The following is a 12,625-nucleotide window of genomic DNA, read 5'->3' on the forward strand; positions in this document are numbered from 1 at the left end:
CTGGCACCCGCACCGGGGCTACTGAAACACCATGGCTAACGCAATGCCGACACACACACGTACAGCTACCGCTACACACCGACACATCTACAATGCTGATGGCTGGCCGTCAGGGGGGTGCCTGGCGGGGACCCCAAGGCCACCCGGGATGGGGATGGGGGACACCGAGCATCCCTGCAAAGAGCCCGGGGACACACCTCTCCCGGCATCACAGTGCCTTTCCCTACGGCTGAGCCAGGGCCACTGGCACCTCCGGCAGTGAGGCCAGGCAGGTCCCAGCTCTGAGCCATACTGGGGGGGTGCCAGGACCCGGTGTGGGGGGTGCTCTTCCCCAGGTCACAGCTCCATCCAGTCCCACAGCAACGGACAGGCACGGGGCCGCCTGTGACCAGCAGAACCGGCAGCCCCAAATCGGGGAGGCAGAGCCCCAGGGAGCAGGTGCCCCGCTGCCCCCAGCACCCCACTTCCCAGAAAGGGCCAGAGGGGCTTGTGCACACCCAGAGCTCTTGGAGAATCGGGGCCAGGGTAAACGTCAGAGGGTGCTTCAAGCAGCAGTCCCTGATGAGCCCAGGACGGCTCCTTCAGGTGCTGCCAGCCCCGGCCATGGCCATAGGGCTGGCAGCCCGGGGTGGTGGGGGTCCCCACCGGCACCCCCCACAGCACAGCCGTACCTGAGCGCAGCCCCTGCCCCACAACTGCAGCCCATGACCGCCGAGCCAGCACTGCGGCCACGTGCTCCCTGGCTCCGGAGGAGGTGGCTCGTTGCAGGAAGAAGCCATTAGGAAAAGCAAAGAAAAAGCCAGCTGGAGCAGCTGCTGCGGCTGGACCTTTCCTGCCGGGAATCTCCTTGGCAGCACTCTGCCGGGATGCCCTGCTCTTGGTGAAGCTGGCAGCGGGGCATGGCACGGCGATGCATGGAGGACCGTGCCAGAGCATCACCCACACCCCATGCACTCACCGGCATCGCTGCCGCTGCTCTCAGCCCCATCCGGGTGGTTGCTTAAGGCAGATTTCCCGCAGTATCCCTGCCCTCCTGCTCCCCGCCACCATCGCCTGCCACAGCCGGGCACGGTGGGACCTGGTTCCACTGGCCAAAGCGAGCCAGCCCAGAGTGGGTCCTGCACGGGCACCCGGTCCAAGGCTAAAATGGGGGCTGGCTGCTTCGGGAAGGGCTCATCCCCACCGGGGTTTGGGGTGGCTCCGGGCACGGACTCCCCCCACGGCACAGCCCCTTCTGCACAACCGCCTGGCGAGAGGCAAAACACAGCCTCCCACGTCCACGTGCGGATCACGTGTGTGCAACTTCGCTCTTCCCAAAGTGAGCAGTGGGGAGCGCGCGCCACAGGGAAAGAGCTGATCCTGTGGGACACCAACCCCGCAAAGCTGGGGACCCCGACGAAATGGGGCGTTGGGCAGGGAGGCATGGCTCCACATCCCTCCCCAAGGGCTGCAACAACAGGGAAGAGGAAAAAATTGAAACTGTGCTTTAAATGCAGTCAAAAAGCAAAAGGAATTGGCCATTCCCAAAGGAATCGGGCGGGATGGGCACCAAGAGCTGGGGCCGGTGTGGGTGCTCTGGCTGCCCAGCAAGCGGGAGGGAGCACTGGGCAGCGCTGGCAGGGATGGGAGCAGCTGGGAGCAGCCATGGCCAGCAGCACCGCCACGGCCAGAGCCACGGGGAGAAGGGGCCAGGCACTGACAATGAAAACCCGATGAGATGTTTGCATTTCACGGGCAAATAACCGCGGCGGTCAGCCACGCATCCCACGGCCACGAGGCGAGAGCCAGACAGACAGACAAGGAGTGGGTGTGTGCCGGGGGGGGGGTAGGGTGAGCAGGGAGCTCTGCCTTCCAGCGGCTTCAAGGCAAAATACCTGATTCCTGCATGTAAACAGCTGGTTTCGATTCTTTTTTTTTTTTGTGGGTGGTTTTTTTGTGGGTTTTTTTTTCTATGACCTGATTGTGGGGGCGGGGGGAAAAAAAAAAAAAAAAAAAAAAAGAGCATTACCTGCAGAGCACGGGACTCAGTAGGTAAAGACCAAGTCTGAGATGCTGGACATGAGCCAGTCCCCCGCTATCATCTCCGTCACCTCAGGCGTGCAATAGTCCGGGAACTCGAAGTGCGAGGAGCCTCCCCGCGGGAAGAGGTCGTGGTCCTTGTCGAAGACGGACCAGTCCAGGGCACCGCAAGCAGTGCTGGTGGGGGCGCGCCCCGGCAGGACCCCCAGCAGCTCTTCCTCCAGCTCCTCATCAGAGGAGCTGAAGGAGGAGGGAGGAGACCCGGCTGACATGGGAGAGGGGGACTCACTCTCCGGTGACCTCCCCGGCTCAGGGCAGGTGGCAGTGGGGCTTGGGGATGCAGGGGGCTCCTGGGGACCATGCTCCCCGCTGGGTGCCAGGTGCCAGGTGGCTGTGCCGGGTGCCACGGTGCGGTCCTCAGTGGGCACCTCTGGCATGGGCTTCTGGGAGGCGTCGGGCGGCTTGGCTGGCTGCCGGCGGCTGGCAGAGACACGGCCCAGCACGGAGGGCTTGATCTTCACCGGGAGCCGCGGACGGGACGTGCCGGTGCCCACCTTGCCCTTTTTCCGAGGCCGGTACTTGTAGTCGGGGTAGTCGGCCATGTGCTTGAGACGCAGGCGCTCAGCCTCCTTGACAAAGGGGATCTTCTCAGAATCGTGGAGGAGCTGCCAACGCCGGCCCAGGCGCTTGGAGATCTCGGCGTTGTGCATGTCGGGCCACTGGTCCATGATCTTGCGGCGCTCGTGCTGCGACCACACCATGAAGGCGTTCATGGGCCGCTTGATGTGCCCGCTCGGCGTCTTGCACCAGGCGGGTTCAGCGTCGCGGGTGGGCAGCGGGGCGCAGGGCTCCCGCCGAGCCTCCACGCCCCGGCCCCGTGTGCCGCGCTGCACCATGCCGGGGCCCGGGACCACACCGCCTCCTCCTCTTCCTCCTCCTCCTCCTCCTCCTCCTCCCCGCCCGCCGCCGCCGCCGCCTCCCCGCCCGCCGCTACGCGCCGCGCCGCGCCGCCCCCATTGTGCGGAGCGGGCGGCGGCGGCGGGGCGGGGCGCAGGGGGCCGCGCCGGGGCCTGGGGGCGCACGGCGGGGGCGGCTCCGCCGGAGCGGCGGCCGCTGCGATGCTCCGGAGGGACCCCGAGCCGGCCCTGTGGCCTCCGCCTCCGGGATGCTCCGCAGCGCTCTGGTCCGGGGATGCTCCGCGCTCGCTCGGGGATGCTCTGTACCGGCCCAGGGATGCTGCACGCCGCGGGGGCTCCGCGCCGCCCCGGGGATGCTTCCCCAGTGAAGTCGGTGGCTGCTCCGGTGGCGGGGGATGCGGGGATGCTGCGGCGGGTCCGGGTCGGGGGGTGCGCGGGGGCGGCGCGGGCAGCCCAGGAGCCGCACGCCCCCCGGTGCCGCTCTTATAGGCGCCGCCGCTCCGCCCCCGCGCCGCCCCCGGTAAACACCGCCGCGCCGGTTCTGTCAATGGGAGGCACCGCCCCCCCCGGCCCATTGGCCGCGGGGCGGGGGGGAATATCCAGCTCCGCCAATGGGCGCCCTCCGGAGAAGGGTTGCTGGAGAGAATGGCAGGGCGGCACGCCCCGGTACCCCCCGGTACCGCCGCCGCGGCACCCCGGTAGCCGCCGATGCCCTCACCCGAGCAGCACAGCACCCCTCGGTACCTTCACCAGCGTCCCAGTACCCCGGCCGGGGCCCCTCGGGACTCCTCCGTGCCCTCCGGTACCCACTCGGGGATGCTCCCAAACCCTGCCGGTATCCGCTGCTCCCCCTGTGTGGCCACCCCGGTGCCCCCTAGACCCGCACGTGGGCACCCCCGGGAGCCCCCACACGCCTCGCGGCCCCCTGGGAGCTGCACCCCGGCCCGGGCACGGCTCCACGCTCCCGGACACTGAGCATCCCCCCGGGACGCTGCTCCCGGTGCCCGGCCCCGCCGGTTCACCGGGCCCCCACTGCCCCCAGTACCCTCGGCAGATCCCTGGCCCAGGGACAGCCCCCGCGATCCCCGGTGGGGCTTGCAGCGCTCGGCCCCCTGCGCCCTGGGAAGGCCGATGCTTCGTGGACGCGCCTGTGTATGTGTGTCCGCCGCTCCCCGACCCAGCAGCGTCTCCGCAGGGCTCGGCTCCCGGCGGGTCAGGGGGGCGGCGGCCCACGGGGCTGCCCGCCGGTGCCACGAGTGGGGCCTTACCCCCCGCGGCGCAGCCCCGCCAGACCCCGCCCCTCCAGCCAGACCCCGCCCCTCCAGCCAGACCCCGCCCCCTCGGCGGGGCTGCGGGCGGCACCAATGGCGCGGCGGCGGCGGACCTGTTGCCCCGGAGACCGCGGGCTGCTCGCCAGGGGCCGCGCCCATTGGCTGCCGCCGTGGCGCGCGGGCCCGCCGCAGGGCGCGCGCCCATTGGCTGCGCCGCCGCCGCCAGTTGCTGTGGTAACAGGGGTCCGAGCACGGCCTACACCGGGTACGGCGGTCCACACCGGGCACCGGGGACTCAACCAAGCATCGCGGGCTACACCGGGCACCTCAGCCCACACCGGGCACCGCTGCCAGCTCCGGGCACTACAGCCCACGCCGGGCACCGGGGACTCCACCAGGCATCAGGGCCACACCGGGCACCGCGGCCCACACTGGGCACCGTGGCCCACGCCTGGCACCGCGGCCCATGCCCAGCATCGCGGCCAGGCCCAGGCTACGGGGATTCTGCCAGGCATCGCGGCCCACACTGGGAACCTCAGCTTACAGTGGGCACCATGGCCCATGCCGGGCATCACGGCCCACGCCTGGCACCGGAGACTGCACTAGCGCCTACACTGGGCACCGCGGCCCGCGGCCTGCCCTGCACCCCAGGGCTCTGCCCACACCCACCTTGAGCCCCGCTGCCCGGGAACCACCACACAACCCTCTACCGCGGCTTCCCTGTCATGCTGGGCCTTGCACGGAGGCAGTGGGGAGCCATTGTCACCGTCTGACCCTGGCACCGTGCACCTGCCCGGCCATTCCCCCTGGCCCCCCGGGCGGGGCCGGCTGCGTGCACGTTAGCCCGGGAACGCCGGTGCCGCGGAAGGGCTCTGCGGGGCCCTGAGGCGGCTGCCCCGTGCTCACCGCCACGCTGCGCATGGCCCGCCCTGCGCTGGGCTCTCCAGGCCTCGCTCGGTGCTACCGCCGCGGGCTCTGCTCTCCCTCAGCAGCCGAGTCCCCGTCCCGCAGGGCTCTCCGGTCTGGCCCGGCTCCCACCAGGCCCGGGCACCCAGATCCCGCCCCCGTGGATCCCTTCCCGGCTGATCCCTTCCCGGTGCGAACCCGTGCCTCTGCCGCCGGGCTCCTGCCGTGCACATCCGGCAGGGGGCGCTCTTCCCTGGGCGCGGGCCCCGCTCCGCTCCGCCTGCTGTCGCCATGGAGACCGGGACGGGGCCGGGAAACGGGGCATCTGCGGGGTACGGGGCATCCGCGGGGGCCGTGGGGTACGGGGGGAACCCCGGGGCGCAGGAGGATGGCGGGGGGCCATGGCGAAGTGGGCTCCCGGGTGGGTGAGGGGCTCCCAGGAGGACAAAGGAGTGGGCCGGGGAGTGTCCCCGTAGGGGACAGGCAGGAGGAGTCCCCGGCGGGCCTGGGGTGGGGAGGTGGGCTCGCCGGCGGGCTAAGAGGATAGCTAGGGAGCTCCCCAGTGAGGCAGGGGGGGTAGGTGACGATGGGGCTCACTAAGGTACAATAACCCAGGAGTGTCCCTGGCTCTGCTCAGTCTTTGGACCCACAGGGGCTTATCCCTGGGGACAGGCAGCACTGTGGGGCTCAGCCGCTTCAGTGGCGTTATGCTTTTGCCTTCCAGAGCCTGCCTGGAGATGGATGCACAGGGCCCGCTCCCCAGTATTGTGGAAGAGTTCAAGAGAATAGTAAGACTCCTGTTCCCATGGGTTTATGACACTTGCAGTGTCTCTCAACCAGGCCTGGAAACTGGCTGCTCCAGGCCGGTCAAGGGGCACCTGGGAGCCCCAGAGGAGCTGCGGAGGGGAGCTGGAACTGTGGGTCAGTTCAGAGAGGTCTCTGCTCACCAACTTCCTCTGATGCCCCGGCTTTTCTGTGCTAACTGTTGTGCTGAGTTTAGGATTACAGCAAATGGCAGAAGGCAGAAGCAGAGGAAAGGAAATCTCCAGCCCACAGGATGACTTGGCCACCGCTCACTGATGAGGACAAGAAGAAAGGGGAGAACAAGCCAGGCTGGGAGAGATTCCCTGACACACCACCCTGCTGCCCTGGCCCACCGGTGCCACTTCTGCATTAACCCAGTGCTTTCTGCAGGGAGACATTCAGCAAAAAACACAAAAAGCAAATTACCCAAGGTGAAATGCTGAGAATAAAGAGGGAGAACTAGCAAAGGCCAGGGAGTGCTCTGTAGGCTGGGCTCCTGGGCTGGAACTGTGAGCAGCTTTTGCTGACGCTGTGGAAGGTTTGAATTCAGTCTCTCAGTTGTTCATTTATTTCCCTCAGCCACGTATGATAAGAGAGACTAGATGTAAGGTGTTGAAACTGGGCTGTGAAATAAGCACAGGCCTTTTTCTTTTTTGTTTTGGGTGGGTATTTTTTTGTTTTACTAGTTGCATTTATACCAAGTAGAAAACCACCCTTGCCTTCAGAGACATCATCCCAAGAGAAATACAGAAGTTCTACTCAGAGGAAATCAGCTCTTCAGAAGGCTGAACTAGCTAAAACCTTGGAAGAGATCAAAATTACCACAGTACGTGCCACAGATACCCAGTGCTGGGATGCAGGTTGCAAATCCATGCAGTTACCCCAGCTGCCTTTATGGAGGAAATTCTAGCAGCCTGACTTGTTCTTGCAAAATGGCATGTGTTTATTTATTAATACACTGGAGGTAATTATGCTGCTCTGCTTAATGCTGGTGAAATCTATCCTTGATATTGTCTATCAAGAAAAATTAAGAGAAACCAAGAGAGAGTCCAGACTGTAGCAGCAGGAGGGATGAGATTTAGGAAATGTGACCTGTTAGAAAAGACTGTTGGTATCAGATTTACTCAGTCTAGCAGAGTTGAGGTGGAGGACACTACCACAGCTTTTTAGTAGGTGAAAGATGGTTGTAAAACATGGTGACCGTGCAGCTGGTAGTAAGGAACATGGGAGCAGGGGTGTACTGTATGGGGGAAGTCAGAGTGCCTTACCCTGGGATGGGAACGTCCCGGGGATGGCAGACGATGGTAAGAAAACTTGGGGCAGGTGGACTGGTGGAGTCTCCAACACTATAATTCACAATTTCCTGTAGAATCTGATTAATCTGAAGAAAAACACCATTGAGGAGCTGAGGCAGCTTAGCACCCACCTGGCAGAGACCAACTACCAGCTAATCAAGGACATCCAGCACACTGACAACAGCACTGCCAAGCAAGCCAGGAGCCTGCTGCAGCAGTATGAAGTAGTTCAGGTGAGGCTTTAGGGCTGACCGACAGACCCAATTCAACAGAATGGAGAACTTCCCATTACTCATTAGTACTGCAGAAGGGTCAGGCGCTGCCTGGCCCCTTCCACTGCACAGTGTGTGACTGGGGCATCCCCAGTCCTGGGGGGAGCTCCCTGGTGCCCAAAGATCCTGTGAGCTGCTCTTGTTTTGTGACCATGCTTTAAAGCTGTGAGAGCACTTTGACTGTAACTGACCCAAGCAACAGTAGTCACCCCTGTAATGGCCCAAATCCATCCCTCCATGATGTCCTTGGCTCCAGCTGGCTCCCGCTTCCTAGAGCAGCTCCTGTGCATGAACTGGCACCAGCCACAGCGGCAGATCCCTCTGTGCTGCTAATGCAAGCAGCAGCACCCAAGAGCACAGTCAGGGATGGTGCTGGGGGACGTTTCAGAGCTCTGTGGAATAAGCAGTGGATTTCTCCCCATGCAGAGGGTGAAAGCAATGGTGCAGACCTTCAATCAGAACCAGCTGGATACAGCAAGGGCAGAGCTCCAGGAAATGGAAAAAACAGTGGAAAAGAATCTGGGAAGTGAGTTGCTCACATTACTGTGAAATGCAGTCTATAGGATCATATTACCTTCGCTTTCCATCTTACTAGGTTAAAAACACTGTGTTGATCTTCTGAATGTCAAACAATTCCATTTCTGAAAATTAATCTTGTTTGCTCTGTGGGGATGATCTTCCTGTCAGCCTGTCAGGAGGGAGAGAGCCCTGTGACAGGTGGCAGCCTCTGCTCAGGGGCATAGGAAGAATCGCCTCCTTGGCAGCCATACGTACGTCCTGTTGGGGCAGGATCTGGTCAAGGTGGTCTGACTCGGGGTGGCCATTGCCACTTCCCTCAGGGTGTGTAATCTCTGTAGAAAGAAGGGCTCAGGCAAATGCAGGACAGACTCCTTGGCTCAGTGAAGAAGCAAAGCTCTGGAACCCCTGGGTTGAGATTTTCTGTTTTGATTTTCAGTCAGAGCTCCAGCAGCAGCTGGATGAAGTCACATCAAAAGTGCAGGTTCTCCAGGACATCCTGTGGACCTACATCGATGGACAGCATCTGGAACAAGCTGTCCAGACAGTCTTTCTGCAGCACAGCATCCAGAACCTGAAGGAGCAGCAGCAGATGCAGGGACCTCTCCTTCCCTGCCTGCAGCATTGCCAGGGAGGAAGGAGAGGGCAGGGGATGAAGGAACACCGTAGTTATCTTGCCTAATGCTCCTGTTGTTTCTGTGCACCGCTTCCTGCTGTCCTCAGAAGGAGACAGACAAGGCAGAAGAAATGGGGAAGGCCATCTTGGAGGAACTGGAAGAGAAGGCATGGGCGGAACAAGAGGTGCTATTACAGAAAGTCATGGAGATTTATGGAGTTCACATGATGTTCCAGCAAGGGAGATCAGTTTCTGGGAGCTGGGAGACAGGGCAGGGGCTGCCACACATTGCCCGTTAGCAATAGCATGGCACAGCCAACACCCAGAGAGTAACAGGGCATTGCTGCTCCCCTCCTGATGCTGTGCTGGAACTGTTTGTCAAGCTGGGAGGGTACACAAGGAGCACTTCTGAGTTTCTGCTGTAGTCTGATGTGTTGAAACAGTCTCAGGCTTACTCCTGAGGGTTTGCCGCATGGAGGCGAGTGCACCGTGACCCAACATTCACCCTGCTTTTATGGTCCCTGTTTTATTACATTATTTAGGTAGCTGCTTTGCTAATTGGCTGTGACACCGCTGTGGTAGCACACATATGTTTGTAATAAATTAATGAGGAAATTAAACTATATGCAGCACTACAGAGCAGGGACTGCTGTCATTCTTCCCAAAATAGGAGAAACTCCTATTGCACAGTTCCGGCTTGCATGATGTGCTTAGCACTTTTCATGCGTTAGCAGCTTGAGAGCACTAAGAAAATATTAATTACTGACTCCATTTACAGCCTGCTATGATGCAGAACTGCTGTGCCCTTTTACAGCTGAATTTGTAAGCACAGGCAATGTAAGTTACCCAAGTAATATTAATAACCTTTCCCTGGGAAAATGATCTCTTGAGTTCCTCAGTCTTGTCCCATGATCAACACAACCAGTCTCTTTCTAGAGCTAGAACCCAAACCTGGTTCGAGCAGAAATCATTTTCTTGATGAGTGATGCATCTGGACATGGCCGCATTGACATCTGGCAGCATCAGGGCTTCACCCTGGTGGTTAGCGTGGAGTTTCTTCAGAAGATTTTCTTCTCTTCACCCACACAGGAGATGTTGCTGCACCAGGGTGGCCCAAAGCAGATGGTGATAAACAACTACAGTCTGCAACATGAAATACTGAGGCAAAGGGAGGTGAGCAAGCTGGGTAAGAACCAGCCAGAGCCAGCCACTCTCAGCCTTTGCCCTTCATGAATATTTTGTCTGCCTTAGTGGGGTACGTTGCCTTCCATTTTCACTGGAGCCCAGTGGACAGTTAGGACAACCTGAGGACGAGCAGTCCAGCAGGTGTTTCAGGGAGCCTGTTAAGGCCTTGCTTGCATGAGGGATGTTTTCTAGCTCTGCTGTTTGCAAAATCTTTAAAACTTTAATTTCTGCTTCTATTGCAAAGTAAAGAACTCTTAGAAATGTCATTCATTCAGATTATTAAGGACCTGGAGGAGGAGATTGGTGAGCTGAAGAGAAGCATCCAGACACTTCACCAGAGTGCAAGAGACCTGATCTTTGCTGACGTTCTTCTCTACAGACCTAAGTAAGGCTGGCCAGTGAACATGCATGGTTCTTTTTCTGTGGCCTTAGCCTGCAGAGTCTTTGGCACTGAGCGCTAATAACCCTACCCCATCATTTCCACAGACATCATGGCTAAACCTACACCCAGCCTGAGCTATAAACCCACAGCTAACGCTGGGTTTTGCTTGGGAAGACGGTTGCAGGGTCTCATGGTCTCACCTAAGAGCAGCTAGGAGCTAGCCACAACTGATACCAATCCTTGGTCTCATCCTGTCCCTTCCCTTTGTGCAGCCTGCAAGTGGAGATTGTTAGTGGCTGCAGCTGGGGATGGTCGGCACCAGCAGAGCTTTTCAAGGCCCTTGTGCCTACACTAACTTACTTTATTGTTGTTTTCGCTTTGCAGTTGGGAAGCAAAACTGAGGGCAAGGGGCAGGCTTGCGAGGAGCATCCTTGTCAAGGTAGGTCCTGCCCATCTAGAGCCGCCTTGGTTGTATGAAATGGCACCAATGTTCTATGAGAACCAAGATGGGCAGACATTTCCCTAATACGTAAAAAAATGTTGTCAGCATTGGCTGGCAGCAAAAAAGTAAACCTTTGTTATCTTTCTCACTGCTGTTTCCCTGCCCCAGTTCTCTGGTAGCTAATTACGTCCCGAGTGGAGGCTGTGGGTAATCCCCACTCCTGCTTACCCATGTGCGCTGTGCTGATACTGGATATAAGAATTACAAAGCGTAAGGTGACTCCTCACTTAGCATTGATGGGAAGAAGGCCCTACCAGCTTGATCACAGGAATACTGGGCTCTCCCCAGGGACAGACCCAGACAGGCTGAGTCTGTGGGCTGAAGCATACCAACAGCCAGCTGTGACAGGCTGTTTTCCACCAAACCCACGCAGGCTGAAGGTGTGATGCTGCCCCTTGTCCCACGGCAGTGGGGTCCTGCCCAGAGCAGGACAAATCGCAAAAAATCACAAAACCTGAGAAAAAATGGATCAAATGTGTTTAAATCTCCGGTATGCTGTAGTCAGAAACCTGTAGCTGTCTGCAGAACAGCATGCATATGTGCATTTATTTACAGCAACTGCCTATATAAATTGTTCTTGGCAGAGAGATGTCTGTTAACAGTCATTCCTTCCCAGCGCATCCCACTGCTGCAGGTGTGGGCCAGCCCCTCGCCTCCTTCGCGCCTCTCGTGCACGCAGGGGTTATTTTGCATGAAAATATCATCCCTTGGGATGAGCAGACATTCACCCAGCAAACCAGTGATGGTGCAGGTGACAAGAGGAGCTGGAACGCCCCACTCCAGGGCCTGGAGTTTAGCTGGAAGCCAGGTACAGCTGCAGTGCTGTGGGGGCACGAGCCAAAGCAGGGAGAAAGCCTAGAACATATCAGGAGATTGCAGGGGGAGGTGGGCAGCTGTATGATGGATTACAGCAACTTAATTTTTTTTTTCTGATAAAAAATGATAAATAAAAGGGAATTAATTAGCCTCAATAGCGGCTGGGGTTACTGAGGGTGGCTGGGAAAAAGAGTTAAAAATAGCAGGAAGGCCCAAGTGGAAAGTTTCTGTAACATCACAAGTCAGGCATTTGGTGCTTACCCGCCCTGACAGGCGGGAGCCTGTGCCAGAGCCCTCTTCGCCATCCCTCAGCCCTTTCCCACCGACCTCCTTGCAACTTTTCACACGACTTCACCAGCCCTTCGTTTCTGATTAACCCATTGGTTCCACGCACTGGATTTGCTTCCTGAAAGAGTAAAATCAGAAGTGAGCTGCGCTCAGCCTGGGAGTGTAAGGGTGCGTAGGAGTGCAGGACTCTTGCTGGCCCTCCTTGGGTCCCTGTGTGTTGCTGGCAACCCCTAGAACCCTGGAGGAGCTGTAGCCCCCTGCGTATCCATTCCCATCTGCATTTCAGCTTCCCCTCTTTATAAATCCTCTTGCTTCATGGGGCCCCAGGAGCATTTCACCAACTTCAGGCCCTGCGCTGGGGGCACTCTGGACGCACAGTATGTCCTGGGCTGAGACAGAGATGGATGAGCTCAGCCCTGAGCAAGCCCAGCCTGCTGTGCTTGTCTTCTCTCTGCGAGAAAGCAGATGTACCTAGCTGCTCCAACAGGCTGCCTGCACTTCTGTTTGTCTTTCAGGATGGACAGTGAGGGGCAGCTAATTTCATTCCTTCTCCCTCAGAGCCCTGGAGGTTATATCTGGCTGTGCCTCTCTGGGAAGGCCAGCGAGCACCGAGCCTGCCTTGCAGAGGGGCTCTGTGGCAAGCATGATCTAATGGCAGGGTGCAGGCTTGGAGCTAATTTCTTTTGTAGGCAGAGTGGTTAGTGGCTGGGCTAGACCATGACGGCTGAGCCGAAAAGCCAGAGAGTGCTGCAGTGAGCTGGAGGTCAGGCTGGGCTCTGGTTCAGGTTGAACAGGAGCTGCACACAACAGCCCTCCTCTGGTTTTAAAGTAGTTTT

The 12,625-nt window shown here is 59.2% G+C and overlaps 2 protein-coding genes across 2 annotated transcripts; one reads left to right on the top strand and one right to left on the bottom strand.

Annotated features, from left to right (window-relative positions):
- Positions 1 to 1,950: 1,950 nt before the first annotated feature.
- On the bottom strand, positions 1,951 to 3,806 carry SOX12 (SRY-box transcription factor 12). The gene has a single exon (XM_027813607.2). The coding sequence runs from the start codon at positions 2,913 to 2,915 to the stop codon at positions 2,025 to 2,027; it is 891 nt and encodes a 296-aa protein (XP_027669408.2). The 5' UTR covers positions 2,916 to 3,806; the 3' UTR covers positions 1,951 to 2,024.
- Positions 3,807 to 5,404: 1,598 nt separating this feature from the next.
- Positions 5,405 to 10,776, top strand: C10H20orf96 (chromosome 10 C20orf96 homolog). The gene is given in 11 exon segments (XM_027813552.2): positions 5,405 to 5,472; positions 5,838 to 5,901; positions 6,114 to 6,225; positions 6,604 to 6,743; positions 7,287 to 7,445; positions 7,911 to 8,010; positions 8,444 to 8,594; positions 8,726 to 8,834; positions 9,706 to 9,860; positions 9,994 to 10,000; positions 10,077 to 10,776. Coding segments are annotated over 11 exon segments (1,179 nt in total). The 3' UTR covers positions 10,191 to 10,776.
- The last annotated feature ends 1,849 nt before the right edge of the window (positions 10,777 to 12,625 follow it).

This window comes from Falco cherrug, chromosome 10, assembly GCF_023634085.1.
Source record: "Falco cherrug isolate bFalChe1 chromosome 10, bFalChe1.pri, whole genome shotgun sequence".
NCBI lineage: Eukaryota > Metazoa > Chordata > Aves > Falconiformes > Falconidae > Falco > Falco cherrug.

Excerpts from the sequence above, each read along its gene's own strand:
- SOX12 (XM_027813607.2), bottom strand. The coding sequence starts at position 2,915 with ATGGTGCAGCGCGGCACACGGGGCCGGGGCGTGGAGGCTCGGCGGGAG.